The 17,140-nt window shown below is 29.7% G+C and overlaps 3 protein-coding genes across 4 annotated transcripts in view; all 3 read right to left on the bottom strand.

Annotated features, from left to right (window-relative positions):
• The window catches only part of LOC129908198 (dolichyl-diphosphooligosaccharide--protein glycosyltransferase 48 kDa subunit), a 383,207-nt gene that overhangs the window by 116,664 nt on the left and 249,403 nt on the right, over nt 1–17,140 (bottom strand). The gene's annotated exons all lie outside the window — the stretch shown is intronic.
• Nucleotides 1,347–1,778, bottom strand: LOC129909751 (uncharacterized). Its single transcript, XM_055986823.1, has one exon. It carries the CDS (start codon nt 1,776–1,778, stop codon nt 1,347–1,349), a length of 432 nt encoding a protein of 143 aa, XP_055842798.1.
• Nucleotides 3,196–5,351, bottom strand: LOC129908190 (putative acyl--CoA ligase YdaB). The gene is made up of 4 exons (XM_055984538.1): nt 5,293–5,351; nt 4,739–5,114; nt 3,678–4,681; nt 3,196–3,614 (listed from the first exon to the last, which is right to left on the bottom strand). Exons 2-4 carry the CDS (start codon nt 5,085–5,087, stop codon nt 3,294–3,296), a joined length of 1,674 nt encoding a protein of 557 aa, XP_055840513.1. The 5' UTR covers nt 5,088–5,114; nt 5,293–5,351; the 3' UTR covers nt 3,196–3,293.

Here is a 17,140-nt window from a genome sequence, read left to right as displayed (position 1 = left end):
CCCTCAATATTCATATTCGTTTGAGGATTCACACCCTTGTTATTCGTGTGTGGAACATCAGCGGCAAAATAAGATAAGATCATTAAATTCTGATCTCGAATGAATTGCCCAATGGGGAATAAGAAACCGCGAAGAATTTAATGCTTCGAAAACACAATGCTGCTTACTATCGTTAAAACGAAATCTTCCCTTTTTTCCACTATCCATGAGTGGTACTTGCATCGAGGAAACTGATAAGCTTTCGATTCTAGCTTTGTCCATTACAAACTACCTTTTGAATGAGCACATATTTGAAGTAGCCAAAAACTCTGCGAAATGCTTAGGTTTGTTCCGTAGATGTAAGAAATATTTCACCCCTCCAGATCTGGCTACAATTTATAAAGCATATATTTGTCTAAGGCTCGAGTATAATTCCCATATCTGGGCAGGTGCTCCTAAGACCTAAGACCCACTTGAGTTATTTGGACAGAATTCTAAATAGTGCTTGGTCCATAGATGATAGGTAGGTACATTACTGATACAATCCCAACCCTTGAGCACCGCCCTAATGTATCATACCTGTCCTTATTTTATAGGTATTTTTTTCTGATGAAATAGCTAGTTGCATTCCTCCCCTTAAACAATTAAACCGTAATACTCGCAATTCAAGGAATGCTCATCAGTTTAACCTTAAGCCTCATTTCGGATATACCGTCAAATACTTAGATTCTTTCTTAGTTATTCACTCCCATTTTAATGTCCAGAGCTTTAAAACTAATGTGCATCCCCTCCCTCTTTTCCTAACGCTCGCACTGTGTTGATACAAAACCCCTTTAGTGCTCGCAGATTATAAAAAAAAACTGTCAGTTTTTTTGTTTCACTTAGTTAGAGTTTGTACATTTTGTATTTTTTTTTTATAATAGTGTAACTAATGATTAAAAAATCATCATTAATAAATAAGATCCATATAACTCTATATTTTCAAGTAATTGGCCGATTCAATAGCAGCCATTTCTTTCAATGCAGTTCGATTAACTTTACAATAATTCAACATTGGAACTTCTTCGATAACTTTAAAATATCAAACCAACTTAGCTTGATCTTTTGCCGGTTTTTTTCTCAACAAAGCCAAAAGTTCATCTTTAATTCCATCCGAATGTGAATTATCTTTGAGAGCTACAAAAAATGTTCCTACATATATTTGTATCTATATTTTTGGGATCTGATGGATATCCCACGAGAGCAGCTGTCAATACATTCGGGTGATTACTGACAATATTTTCAATATCAGTTGGAACAATCTGCAACGATCAATTTATGTTGATAACAATTTTAAAATTTGAAAAAGTTCACTTACAAATTGTCCATTATATCGCAAAAGATAAGGTGAATCTTATAACAACATTTAGTAAATGGTCAGAGTCTATGTAACAGTAATCTGCAGTTGTAAACCATCCATCTCCTTTTAAATGTTCCTTATAAGCTGTGCCATTTTTAAAGTATCCAATTAATGGAAACATTGACTTCAAACACAATCGACCTTTTTCATTCGGACCCAATTGGTTTCCTCCATGTGCATCGATAAGTTTGAGCAAATAGCCATTTTTTAAAATACCTCCCTTAACAGTTCTGCCAATCACTTTTTCATCAGATGCTACTATTCCCTGTAGTTCAGTCATGCCATAAATATTAATGATCTTACAATCTGGCATAATTTTCTTCTTATCTGAGCTTGACATGTCCAACGAAGATCTGATAGCACGCAAACCACACTTTTCGGATCCATTTCCTGCCACCATTTGTTGTAAACTCCTAGCAACAACATTGAATGAGAATATGTAGAAATCTTTGGTCTTCCTGTAGAACCTGAGGTAAAAGGTAAAAGTGCTGCTTATTTACTTGGATCTCCAATATCTGGAGGTTCGAAGTTCTTAATATTATCGATTGGCTTGAATAGAAAGAAGTTCATCAACTGAATCAATTTCAGAGTCCAACTTAAAGTATATTTCAAATTTGAAAGATTAATATTTTTAAGAGCTTGAAAAATGTCTTTCTGAAATCCTTCTTCATATAGAATAGCTGTTGAACAGTTCGAAGTAATATTCAATATCAGCTGAAAGATTGAAATAGAAAACATTGTTTCTAGAGTTTGATTAAAATTAAGATCATCTTACCCCCTTTCAAATTTAAGAAAAAGAAGTTTATTGGAGCCCCGATGGTGGATAAGGCAAACGTTATTGGAGTTATTTTAATACTTGATCTTGAATATACAATAACAATATCACCCTTTTTCATTCCTAACTATTAAAAATTGTATTTTTCTGTTTTTTTTTTTCGTATAAAGGTGTAATAGTAGATTGATTTTTTTTTCGTCATTTAGGAAAAACCCTAGTTAAGTTTACAATTTTCTTTAAATGTTTGTAACTAATAAGCATGAAATTACAAACTATGAAACCAATTATAATTGCATTTGAATAAGATTTTAGTTTCTTACTAAGTTCATTCTTGCTTTTATATCTCCACAAACAAAATAACTAAGATTTTGTTTTGTATTTACTAAGATTTGTGCACGTGTTTTATTACCTTACAACTTTATAACATGCTCTTTTTAAATTAAACTGTATCAACTCTCTTGTGTTCTATAACAATTTGTTGCAATATTTATCTGAAGATATTGTGAAAGAACTTGTCTTGGAGGTGGAATTTGGCTTAAATATGATCAGATCAGTACACCATGTTTCGCACAACCAAGTAAACAAATTTCATTTTTCCTTGGCGTCAAGTAACTCATTTTTTACTTATTATTTTTTTTTTAATTTTTGGTAAAAAACAAATTTCAAATGAATTTTTATAAACACCCAGTCCCAATTCAGCTAAATAGCCGACATTTTACATGGTTACTAAAAAAATGTAGAAGATGTAAAATCTAAAAAAAGTACCACCCGAATGGATACTTGTGTATAATTTTAGATTTATGTATAACAATATACTAAATTTTCCAAAATTCACACTCTCAAACACTTTAGACAAAAAAAAAAAAGAAACAAATTCAAACACCTTAAAATTCTTTTGAAAGTTTAATTCCAATCAATACTAAAAAATATAATGTGTTCTTTAATAGCTGCGTTCCTTTGGCAATATTTATCTACTTTTTAGTACTTAAAGCTGCTTTGAACTACTTTTTCAGTATAGCAAAGTAGATCAAAGTAGTTTAAAGTACTAAAAAGTAGATAAATATTTCCAAAGGAACGCAGCTAATAATAATTTATTTATTCTATACTGTATTGTATACTGACCATAATTATTTTCTAATTCTAAATTTTCAAAGACTTCTCACATTCATTCGAAGCCATTTTTTTCAATAGTGTTCGATTAACTTTACAATTATTAACTATTGGAATTTCATCTAAAATTTTCAAATATTGTACCAACTTTGCTTCTTCTTTTGTAAAATTTGCTCTCAACAAGGCTAAGATTTCATTTTCCATGACGTCACGATGTGAATAATCGTTTAGAGCCACAAACATTGTTCCAATATCTGAATCTTTATTTTCTGGATCAGGATGTCCAACTAGAGCAGCTGCGAAAACATTAGGATGATAATTGATAACGTCTTCAAGTTTAGTTGGAACAATCTAAAAAAAGATGAAATTTAAATTAAGCAAAAAATTAACCTCATTTTTATAAGGCTAACTTACAAATTGTCCATTAAAACGCAGTAGATAGTCGTATCTTATAACAACGTGGAGTAAATTGTCAGAATCCATAAAACCATAATCTGCCGTTGTAAACCATCCATCATCTCCTTTAAAATGTTCCTTATTAGCTTCTTCATTTTTAAAATACCCAATCAATGGTACAATTGGCTTAAAACATAATCGACCCTTTTCGTTTGGTCCCAAATGATTTCCATTTTCGTCAATAACTTTCAACTGATATCCACTCATTAACGTGCCTCCATTGACATATCTATCAAGTACTAATTCATCAGTTGCTAAAACTCCAGGCAACTCAGTCATGCCATAACCGTTAACGATTTGACAATTTGGAAGAATTTCTCCAGCATATTTTATCAGTGGATCCGAAACAACTTCTCCACCAGTTAATATTATCCGTAAATGACTAAGTTTCGAAGTTTGATTAGCATTTTCTGCATTTTTCAGAGTCTGCATCAGAAGTATTGGAATCGTTAAGAAATGTGTAACTTTGTTTTTATGCAATAATTCATATTCAGAAGATTCGTCATAATCTTTTTCACATTTTGACGTGTAAACACGTTTACAGCCAAAAAAGATAGGCTGTATCATTATCTGTATTTGACATGTCCAACGCAAGTCTGATAACACACAAACTACACTTTCCGAATCCATTTTTTGCCACCATTTGTTGTGAATTCCTAGCAACAGCATGGAATGAGAGAACGTAGAAATCTTTGGTTTTCCTGTGGATCCAGTTGTAAAAGCTAAAACTGCAACTGCTTTATCTGGATGGCCAATATCTGGTGGTTGAAAGTTTTCAATATCTTCTTTGGTAGGTTTGAATAGAACTTCATCAACTGATTCAGTTTGTGAGTCTAAACTTATAATATGTTTCAAGTTTGAAAGTTTGACATTTTTTAGAGCTTGAAAAACACTGTTTTTGAACTGCTCTTCATACAGAATGGCAGTTGGATTGAATAGTTCAAAAAAGTATTCGATGTCCTCTGAAACATTTAACCATTAGATGCAAATAAGAAACCTGTAGCTTCAATTTATCTTACCTCCTTTCAATTCTAAATAAAAGAAATTTACTGTAGCTCCAATAGTATATAAAGCAAACGTTATAGGACTAATTTTTATACTTGATTTCGAAAACACAATAACAATATCATCTTTCTTTATTCCAAGTCGAATTAAGTTTTGTGCAACGGTAATTGTTTTTGAACGAATTTGTCCAGCTGTAAGTGAATTTCCTGATTCATTTTCAACTTCTAGAACTTTTTCCGGATCGGTTTCTTTCAATTTCTGCAATATTAATTGTCCTAGACCAACAGCCTTGGGATAGTTATTTTTATTAGATGGAGCACGCCATGTTTTTTCGGTTTCGTTATATGCGGTTGACATTCCCATTGCAATTTTAAATTTTCTTTAATTATCCTGAAAGTAAATAAGAAGAAATTAAGTTAGATACTTTGGGAAGTTTAAAGTAAACTATCTTAGGGCCATTCTCAAGACCTTTTCTCCGATCTTTTTTAATTGTTCCTTTTTTGAACGACTAAAAAAAGTCGAGCAAACAAATTGATTTAAAAAGAGGTTATAAGGGTACAAATCTTACCCAAAAGTAAAAAAGTTAATTAAATCTTCTGTTGTCTCTTCAATGCAGAAACCTTTTTAATACTGTTAGAATTTTGTATTACCTTAACCAATATAAATACTTTGCCCATGAAAAATCTTAGACATATAAAAACCAGTTAATAAATTTACCATTTTTATAATCATTGAATTTTTTAACTTGCGGCGGAATGCCCTATGACAACAAAAAATTACTGATTAATTTCAACAGACAAGAAGCCTCTGTTACTTTTTCGTACTTGCTTGAATTCTATGTAATCAATGTGGGTATGGGGTTCTTACCGTTTATTCATAAACAAGTTTTAGTCATCTTTTGATGACGTAGTTGGGAGTTCTGATTAAGAAGACATACTCGTATTAGATAAGATGAAATACTTGCATTTTCTTAGTAAGTTTCTAAATGCTACGGGTCTTTTGGAAATGACCATAATGTGGTAGGTAGGGGTTGAAGAATAGCTGCGTTCCTTTGGAAATATTTATCTAGTGCTTAGTACTTAAAGCTGCTTTGAACTACTTTTTCAATTTTGTTAAATTGTTTTGTTAAAGCAATTTTGTGTGCATAACAAAAAGTGAACAGCTGAACGTGTTTCTGTCATTGGGAGATCTTATAACTGTGAGGTAGGTATGCAATGACAAAGATATGATATCTTTTCCATTAAAAGGCAGTTTGTCATTTTACTTAGATGCATGGCTGGGCTGCAAAATTAAATAAATAAATAATTATAAATTATTTATCATACATATATTTAAGTTGATTACTTTTAGGTTTTTCTTGGCAACAAATCAATAAAAAATCTTAATTGACTTTGGTTTTCGTTGAAATATCTCTTACAGTCGTTTGCTCAAATGAAATTTAAGAATTTAAGCAGAATTGAAGAGGTTGAAGAAATATTTTTAATTTTGGTTTTTAAAGCCAATTTTTCATTAGCCAAATAAACCCCCAGTTAAGGCTAATTCCTACGAATAAATGTTTTTTTTTTTTTTTATATTGACTTTATTCATCTGATAGTTTAACCGCCGCACAATGGGGCAAGTTCGGTTTTACCATTTTTAAAAGTGTTATTTTAGAGGTTTTCTGAAGTCTATTGGCTTTTGAATGTGTTTCTAAGGTAACTTGTATAAAGGTTTTCTGAAGTCTATTGGCTTTTGAATGTGTTCCGAAAGTAACTTGTAGGTATAATGAAAAGATGTGAGAGCATTATGATTGACGATCAGATGGATTTTTAGAAAAACATCTTCTAATTATGACAAAAAGTACCGAAAAAAGCCAATATTTTTCAAATTATAAATCCGAATTCCAAATATACTGGGACAAAGCTTCTAGGATCGAAGAAAAATTAATAAACCAAACGTAAACTGTCCCAATACCTCAATTGATTGAAAAAAAAACAAAACTCAATACTTGAGAGAAACCATTTCAATATCCGTTTTAATAATGCAACTTAGATGAGCTTAAGAGCTTTTGGGGAAATTCAGGCCTCCAAACTTCTAAAAGATGTTACTGAAAACATTGACAGACAAATTATACAATCAGCATTGTTGCCAATTTGCCAAATTTCTGAGGAAGTGCAAGAGGCTTGTAATAAAGATTCCAAGTATGTTCGAGAGCATTTTTCAAGAAAATCAGGTCGAGATAAATTATGGAGTCTTATCCCAAAGAAGCACTAGGTCATTTGAACCAAACATTTTTGTTGAAACCAATATTTCTGATGACGAAAGTGATGAATAGTCGTAAACTTATCTTATAATTCTGTTTTATTTTTTCTTGCATTTTTTAAAACATATCTTTGAGAATAAAAATCTTTAAATTAAAAAAAGGAATTTTTGTAAAACTGGTTTTCACTAGGTAGGTACTAAAAGATAAAGGTATTAGGAAGCATGGATTACAGTTAGGTCCAGATGAAAAATTATAGTATATTTTTGAGTCTCAATAACATTTCAATCTGAATAATATCGAAATTTGTATTAATTCCTATATATAATATATGAGTTTAAGTGGGCGGTAAAGTGGGCGTGGCAATTATATATGACCTAGAAAAGGTCTCAGAAGCATTACATGCAAAATTTCAGGTTCCTAGCTCTAACTGCTGATTTAATACCACGTTTTAAAGCATTCTACCCCACTGTGCGGCAATTAAAAAATCAGGGCTTATTTGACTGATAACAAGAAGATGAACAAAATGTTCAATTTATTGAATGCAAGTGTTTATTTAATTTCGATTAGGGTGCACGTTGTTCTCTTACACTGTGGCGTATACGTGCTTTTTTATCGACTTTTTTTAAACATCATATCCAAGAGAAGGGGAGAAAATCAGGTTCACCCAATCTGACCATATTATCTTGAAGACTTGAAACGAAAAGCGTAATTACAAGTGATTCTTAAAACCCCATTCAATATAAACACACTTCGTTTCTTTCCACGGCACATCGTATTGTCAATCTTCAACAATAATTAGTAAATTTTAAAAAGGAATATGAGTACACATGTACTTGATGTAGGTAGTTTAAGTGGTTATTCTTAGATTCTTGTGAATTTCATTGAATGTGGAGTTTGCAATCCACGACGAAACTTGAGTGCAAATTTAAGTGCAAGTGCATTTGCATCAAGAGAAAAAAATAATAAAATAATCGGCTTCTGCCGAAAATGTAATTGCATAAGGTAATGGTTGTGATGAGAAAAAGTACATAATTATATTATTAAGATTGTAACTTTAATAAACTTGATGCTTATAAAAGTAAGTTCATCGAAAAAGACTTGAATGTAGTAGATGGAGGAGGCATCTTCAAAAAGCAAATCTTCTAGTTTTCATTAATTATTAAAATATATTGATGAAAATGTTATGTTTCTTTGTAATGTTTTATCACAACAAAAACATTACTGTTAAAAAAGGAGCCAAGTTCTCCTATGTTGAAATTATGCTGGCACAAAAAGTATTGAGATGTAAAAGTGTACCAAGTTCTAAAGTTTGGGTTCAAATTCGTATCAATAAAATTTTGATTGTTCTTTTGACAATTTTTCTTTTATTTACCGATTTTTAAAGTTATTTCAAAAATTGCCAAGTAAACAATCAAAATTTTGTTGATACAAATTTGAACCCAAACTTTAGAACTTGGTACACTTTTACATCTCAATACTTTTTATGCCAGCATAATTTCAACATAGAAGAACTTGGCTCTTTTTTTAACAGTAATATTTCACTACTTTTTGCAAGGTATGGCTGTAGAATTAAAAATCTCTATATTTGATGAAAATTCAGTGAAAATGGGCGGTTGCCACGCCCCCTGGCTGAACTTCTCAAACTTAAAATTTTTTCCTTTGTATAAACTACCATCTCTACCATTATACCAAATTTCAAGATTCTACGATAATCAGAAGTGCTCTATAATATTTGATGATAATTCAGCGGAAATGGGCGGATGCCACGCCCCCTGAATTGAAAATCTCAATTTTTCGATTTTTCCCTTTGTATACACCACAAGCCCTATCACCGTGTAAAATTTCAAGTTTCTACGTTAACGGGAAGTTCTCCATAATTTTGATGATCTGTCAGTGAGTGAGTGAGTCAGTCAGTCAGTCAGTTACGGTTTTTGCGATTTTTGAAGCCCTATATCTCAGAAACTACTCATCGTAAAAGGCTGAAATTTTGTGAGGAGTTTGGTTTTGACAAGCTCAATAAATGTAGCGAGTTTGAAATTTCTAGCATCTTTGGTGTGGAAGTTAGAGGGGGGTCGAAAATGGCCTGAGTTGTTTCCTGTAAATAAGGGTGTAGTGCCAAAGTTGCTAGAGAACTTGGCTGGGCACTACCGTGCCCCTTGATTTGAAGGTATCCGTCGGAACGGAAAGTTGTCCAATTTCATATACGAATCATGCTTCGAAATGTCAGACCAAATGCTATTTTGTGTTGAAGCGATTAGGGTTTTTTCTTGTTTATTTGTTTAGTAATTTTCTACGCATGAGTTATAGAATTACTTCCCAATATAAACAATAATAAAAACATACCAAGCATATTTGCTTGAGTACAATAAATTATAAGAATAAGTATCTCCATTAAATTAATATAAACAAAGATTTTTTAACGATCGCATTTCTCAATCATAAATTAATATAAACAAAGATTTTTAACGATCGCATTTCTCAATCATAAAAATGAATCACTCTAAGAAATTGTCAATGATTCAAATTCTAAACAAAACATTATATTATGTATCTTTACTGTGGCAATGTATTCATGTAGCATTGCTGCACAGTTAAATAAAGTATAAAAGGGGCTTGCATAACAAGTCACGAAGAGATTATAGTTCGAACATTCTAATATAGCGGATGATTTCCCCCCACCAGTGGTAAGGGATCTGAAGCTTGTGAATAAAATATTAAAAAATAAAATTGTGTTTTATTTTGATTCATTATTTTTTTTAAAAATTGATCCCGGAGGATCAAAAACAAAATTGGCGCAGTCGGTAGGATTTCAATGAGATCTATTAACGAATTTAATAGTGACATATGAGATCCAGTGATTCGAACAAAAAAAAAAAAAAAATACTTTTATTGTGAAAGCTAATAACACCGAAGTGTTTTAACGAACAATTAAAAGTTATTTAATAAAACAATTGCCGAAGCAATTAATAATTTTTTTCTAAAGTGTTAAATAAAAAATACACGAATTCTCGTAGAGAGATTAGAAAATTAAAGTGTCTACGAAAAAGACAGTGCTTAAGAAAAATAAAAGCAGTGAAAAAAAAAAAAATAATAAATGTTAAACTGAAATTAACAAACAAAATAAAAAAAAAAAAAGAAGTGAACTCACAGTGTTAAATTAAAATTAACAAAAAAAAAAAGAGAAAAAAAAAAACAGAAACTCTTTTAGAAACAAAATTTAAAAAAAAAAAAAAATAATTTTACAAAAATGGCAAATCCAGCAGCAGACCAAAATATACCACTAGTACGATTGGAAAAAATTCCAACATTCTCGGGACGTCCAGATGAGGATGTCATAGCCTTCATCGAATACATAGATTTTGTGTACAGTTATGTAAGTGTGGAAAATCAACCAATAGCGACACTTATAATAAGAAATAAAATACAAGGAGCAGCGATCAACACCTTACGAAGAATTTTAATGCCAACATGGCCAACAATAAAAGATGCATTAATCCAGGATTTCGGAGTTAGGGAGACATATGAACAAATTCTACAAGATCTTCATACAATCAACACGAGTGATCTTCAACAACTATTTGACCAGACTGAAGGAATCCTTTTAAAACTTAATAAAAAAAGTAAGTTAGAACAGAGTACTATTTATAACCCAGAAAATAATGAGAGTATTGTTATGAATAAATTTTTAAATAATTTAAATGCCAATCAAGCATCTGTCATTATTGCACAAAATATAAAAAATATAAGAGAGGCTTATACTTTGCTAATGCGTCATAGAAATTTAAATAAAGAATATAAACAGGGAAATTCGAACAATTTTAAACAAAATAATAACAATTACCACAATAATAGCAGAGGAATGAATTATAATCAGAGACCGAATAATTATATTGCTAGACCACCATTCCAAAATAATTTTAGAAATAGTTATCAAAAACATCAGAATTCAGGACAATTTAGAAATTATAATGACTTTAATAAAAACAATCAAAGGTCATTCCCTTCAGGACAATATAGGAATAATAACTATAATAATTATAACAATCGGAATCCAAGACCAGAACCTATGGATGTAAATAATACTGAAATAAAACATGAAGAGGTAAATTTTACCTTAGCCGGGAAAAAGAATCACTTCCCATAATAAAAGTCACAATAAATAATAAAAAATTTAATATTCTAATAGATACTGGCTCAACAATAAGTATACTTGATGAGTCACAACTATTAGAAATTCCTAGAACTTTAATGAAAGTTCCAAGCAAAATTAAAACACTTAATCACGAAAATACAATAAAATTTGAGATCATAACTGAAGTACCAGTAGAATTCAATGAAAATGAATCTACTATGGCATGGAAGTTGATGAAAATACAAAATAATAAATTTGTAGGAATTATAGGTCAAAATTTATTAAAACCTATTGGAGCGACATTATACTTAAAAGAAGGATATATTGATATAAATAACAGGAAAACGTATTTTGAGAATTATGATAGTGAAAAGAAAGAAACTAAACGTATATATGAATATGAAGAAATTCACACTCTAGAGTATTGCAACTCAACGCAAATGAGTCAATTAATAGATGAGAACTTGAATTTTGAAGAAAAAAAAGAATTAAGAAAATTTATTGATGAAAATAAATACGTTTTTTATAAAGAAGGTGATAAACTTACTTCAACAACACAAACTATGCATAGCATTAGGACAGAACATGATAATCCTATATTCAGCAAAATATATAGATACCCTAAAATTCACGAAAAAGAAATTGAACGCCAAGTTCGAGATTTATTACAACAAGGTATAATAAAAAAAAGTGTTTCCCCTTATAATGCACCTATTTGGGTAGTCCCAAAGAAAATAGATAATTCAGGTGAACAAAAATGGCGAATGGTAGTTGATTACAGAAAATTAAATGAAAAAACCATCGAATTTAAGCATCCTATACCTAATATCGACGAGATATTAGATAAATTAGGAAGAGCTCAGTATTTTTCAACCCTTGACCTTGCTAAAGGTTTTCATCAAATAAAAATGAATCCTGCTGATTCTGAAAAAACAGCTTTTTCAACTCCATATGGACATTACGAATGGTTAAGAATGCCATTTGGTCTGAAAAATGCACCAGCCACTTTTCAAAGAATGATGAATGAGGTTTTGGAAGGTTTAATAAATAAAATTTGTGTGGTATATCTTGATGATATATTAATTTTTAGTACTTCATTACAGGAACATTTAGTTAACCTTCGATTAGTTTTTCAACGTCTAAAAAAATATAACCTTAAAGTGCAGATAGATAAATGTAATTTTCTTAAAAGAGAAACAAAGTTTTTAGGGCATACAATTACAGACAAAGGTGTGAAACCAAATATAGATAAAATAGAAGCCATAGAAAAAATACAACTTCCTAGTACAACTAAAGAAATTAAATCCTTTCTAGGAATAACAGGGTACTACAGGAAATTTATCAAAGATTATGCAAAAATTGCACAACCCATTACCAAGTTTTTAAAGAAAGATAAGAAAATTGATAAAAATGATATAAATTATATTAAAGCACATCAAGAATTAAAAAATGCACTTCAAACAGAACCGGTACTTGCATATCCAGATTTTAATGAAAAATTTTTATTAACAACAGATGCATCCAATTATGCCATTGGAGCAGTGCTAACACAAAAAGGGCATCCAATAACATTTATAAGTAGAACTCTCAATGAACATGAAAGAAATTACAGTACAACAGAAAAGGAATTACTCGCCATAGTTTGGTCAGTAAAATATTTACGACCGTATTTATATGGTAGACGATTTGATCTTAAAACAGATCACCAACCATTAAAATGGCTACAAACAAAGAATTTAGGTAGAGATATTTCACCCAGATTACAAAGATGGATACTTCAGTTAGGAGAATATGATATGCAAATCGAATATTTAAAGGGTACAAGCAACACTGTAGCAGATTTCTTGAGTAGAGAAATTAAAAATGAAGAAGAAATAAACATGTTAGAACAAGAATCAGTTAAAGCTACAATACATTCGCAACATGAAGATCTAAATGATCACTTCCCAATTAAAGATAGTGCAGTGAACATATTTAAACAACAAATAATACTACAAGCAGGAAACGGACTTAAGAAAAATTCAAACTTTAAAAGAATACATATAGGAATAAATGAAATAAATAAAGATAATTTTAATGATCTTATCATACCATTAATAGAAAAAATTAATACAGGAATTTATACTGAACTAACAGACAACGAATATAACATACTTCAACAAAAATTAATAGAGTTATTTGGAACAAGAATTAAATTTTATAAATGTGTATACTTTGCTAAAGACATAGAAACAGAAGAGGAAGTTATTAAACAAATAAAATTGTATCATGAAAAAGAAACAGGTCATTCAGGAATTGAAGAGAACTATAGAGGACTTAGAACAAAAATCTATTTTAAGAAATTAAAAGAATTAATAAATGACGTAATCAACAGTTGCAATATTTGTAAACAATCTAAATATGATAGACGACCAATTAAAGAAAAATTTCATTTAACAGAAACTCCAAAAGACATTAATCAGATAGTTCATTTAGACATTTATTGTATTAACAAAACAAAATACTTAACTTCCATTGACAAATTTAGTAAGCTAACTACAGCTACATACGTTCCAAATGTTTCTCATGAAACTCTAGAAGAAACAATTCTGCAATATTTAGCTACAAATGGTAAACCAAAAAGATTCGTAATGGATAATGAATTTAATTTTCCAAGAATTATAAAATTATTAGAAGACCTTGACATAGAAGTACATTTTACTAAACCGAACAGTCATACAGGGAATTCAGACATTGAAGTCTTTCATAGAACATTAGCAGAAAAAATTAGAGCATTCCTTAATGGAAAAATTAACCCTAGTATACATGAAATTCGAGTAGCTGTTCACAAAGCTAATCTCTTTTATAACACTTCGATACATTCAACTACAAAGCAAAAACCATATGAAATACAAAAAGGCAATGTAGATAAAAATAAACTTTATGATCTAATGATCAAAAACAAAGAAAAAATAATCGATAAATTAAATACCAATAGAGAGGAATATAGTGAAAATAGAACGGAAGGATTTGTTAAAAATTCTAGAACAGATCGTCATAAAACAGCACCAAGATACAAATACAATAAACTTGAAGATCAACACACGAAGAATATCCAAAAGGAAAGAAAGAGTAAGCAAATAAATCAAGACAATTTAATCAAAGCGAGCCAAACGAATAGAAAAACCCAGAGAAGAGTTTTAGTTAAAGCACAGATCCAGAAAGAAGAGGACGTAATATAACATGATGAAAAGTTTAATAATTTTCGTGGCTATATTTAATATAGTAAGCACTAAATCATTAATTGCCGAAGAAATAACAAACAATAACGGTTACGCGATAGTTAAATATGACGAAGTGAATATCGTCAACAAATATAATTCAGTTTTACATATAATAAATTTAACGGAAATAAATGTGTTATTGATCAAAACAACTAAACAATGGTTGGAACAAAAGAATTTTATAGTGAAGTCACCAGAAGACATTGTTAAGACAATATATATAGACAATGAACTAGATTTAATTCAAGAAGAATTAAAAAGCATTAAAGGTCATAAACCCCATACACGAAAGACAAGAAGTCTTATAAACATAGGAGGAAGAGTCCTAAACTTTTTATTCGGGACTATGGATGACGAGGATAAAATAGAAATAGAAAACAGATTGAAAACATTAACTTCAGATCATCTTAAACTAATAATGAACACAAATAAACAGGTAGATATTAATAACCAACTCCAACAAGAAATAGAAATAGTTAAAAAATTGATTGATACAAAAATAAAAAATAATTCTGGTTTTGTAAAAGAGTTTAAAGTATTAGAAAAAAGAATTATAATTCTAGAATATATAAGAACAGTTGATAAGTTAAAGGCAATTATAGAGAAAATACAAAATATTATACTGGCAAGTAGATTGCAAATAATGACGGAAAGCATATTAACGGCAAAAGAAATAGATTATTATGATATTGATTTATTCAAACTTAAAAATATTAAATTATCAATAAGCGAATACGATAACGATCTTTTAATATTCGTAATCCAAATACCTGATAAGATTTATAATTTTGATAAATATTTTATAACTTCCATACCCAATGAGGAAAATATGGAATTAAATATAGAAGATGAAACCATTGTTAAAATAAATGAAACCTTTTATAAATATTGTGAAAATACAGAATTAAAACATTTAAAACCTTATGTTAATTGTATTAATAAAAACAATTGTTTGAAAAGAAAAAATAAAAAAATAAATATTGTAAAGGAACTTAAAAAAGGTACATTAATTGTTAAAAATAGCGATCTTAAAATTAAAAACTATTGCGATGAAAGAAAAATAATTCAAATAAAAAGAAATGTGTTAATTAATTTTGAAAACTGTAATATTAAAATGGGTGACACAGAATATGTAAACAAAAATCCAATTGTAAAGCAACCAATAAATATATATATGGAAGATACGTTCAATTTTACTGAATTTGATTTAAAAACTGAAGATTATAATTTGACAAGAATTGAAAATATTAAAAAAATAGTAGAAAAAGTTTCAGATCAATCACATATTCATTTTGGTGTAAATGGATTTGTAATTCTCATAATTTTTGCTATACTTATAATTTTTTATAAAAAATTGTTTCAGGAGAAACAAAAGTCAAAGGGGGGAGGAGTTATAGAATTACTTCCCAATATAAACAATAATAAAAACATACCAAGCATATTTGCTTGAGTACAATAAATTATAAGAATAAGTATCTCCATTAAATTAATATAAACAAAGATTTTTTAACGATCGCATTTCTCAATCATAAATTAATATAAACAAAGATTTTTAACGATCGCATTTCTCAATCATAAAAATGAATCACTCTAAGAAATTGTCAATGATTCAAATTCTAAACAAAACATTATATTATGTATCTTTACTGTGGCAATGTATTCATGTAGCATTGCTGCACAGTTAAATAAAGTATAAAAGGGGCTTGCATAACAAGTCACGAAGAGATTATAGTTCGAACATTCTAATATAGCGGATGATTTCCCCCCACCAGTGGTAAGGGATCTGAAGCTTGTGAATAAAATATTAAAAAATAAAATTGTGTTTTATTTTGATTCATTATTTTTTTTAAAAATTGATCCCGGAGGATCAAAAACAAAATTCATGCGTAGCAAATCAAATTGCATAAAATAGCTTGTTAATTCCATGCTTATTAGCTACGCAATTAATGATAATATTATAAATTTTGTATCTACCTAATTTTCTGTTTTTTTTTAAGGAAGTAAAAAATTCCAAATCAGTAAACCTCATTTGTCCAAATAATGGGGTTGAATTTTAAAACTCAGTCGAAACTTAACTAACAAGGCAAAAATCAACAAGAATTAGTTGAGTCTTGTAAGTGCAAAGTTAATCGTGAAGGAGGCGATTGTCTCAACAAGAACACATTAATATTGGATTGTATAGTAGGAGAAATCCGAAAAAGATATCGAAATGTCCAACGAATACATTGAAAGCGAAAAAATATGGCGTGCTCCAACTCATGAATATGACTATCCCAAGAATGTTGGTCTTGGGCACTTAATATTTCAAAAGTTGAAGGATACTAATCCAGAAAAAGTTCTAGAAGTTGAAAATGAATCAGGAAATTCACTTACAGCTGGACAAATTCGCTCAAAAACAATTACAGTTGCACAAAACTTAATTCGACTTGGAATCAAAAAAGACGATATTGTTATTGTGTTTTCGAAATCAAGTATAAAAATTAGTCCTATAACGTTTGCTTTATATACTATTGGAGCTACAGTAAATTTCTTCTATTTAGAATTGAAAGGAGGTAAGATAGATAACCTTTTTTCCTTTTTTTGCGTCTAATGGTTAAATTTTTCAGAGGACATCGAATACTTTTTTGAATTATTCAATCCAACTGCCATTCTGTATGAAGAACAATTCAAAAACACTGTTTTTAAAGCTCTAAAAAATGTCAAACTTTCGAATTTGAAACATACTATAAGTTTAGACTCACAAACAACTGAATCAGTTGATAAAGTTCTATTCAAACCT

Source organism: Episyrphus balteatus, chromosome 2 (genome assembly GCF_945859705.1).
Source record: "Episyrphus balteatus chromosome 2, idEpiBalt1.1, whole genome shotgun sequence".
NCBI lineage: Eukaryota > Metazoa > Arthropoda > Insecta > Diptera > Syrphidae > Episyrphus > Episyrphus balteatus.
Note: the sequence above shows the minus strand (reverse complement) of the source record. Positions and strands in the feature narration are given on the sequence as shown.

Coding starts and splice junctions, on each gene's coding strand:
- LOC129909751 (XM_055986823.1), bottom strand. CDS start 1,778: ATGGTGGCAGGAAATGGATCCGAAAAGTGTGGTTTGCGTGCTATCAGA.
- LOC129908190 (XM_055984538.1), bottom strand. CDS start 5,087: ATGGGAATGTCAACCGCATATAACGAAACCGAAAAAACATGGCGTGCT. Junction 4,682..4,738: donor TTATTTAGAATTGAAAGGAG/GTAAGATAAATT, acceptor TAAATGTTTCAG/AGGACATCGAATACTTTTTT. Junction 3,615..3,677: donor TGCGTTTTAATGGACAATTT/GTAAGTTAGCCT, acceptor ATCTTTTTTTAG/ATTGTTCCAACTAAACTTGA.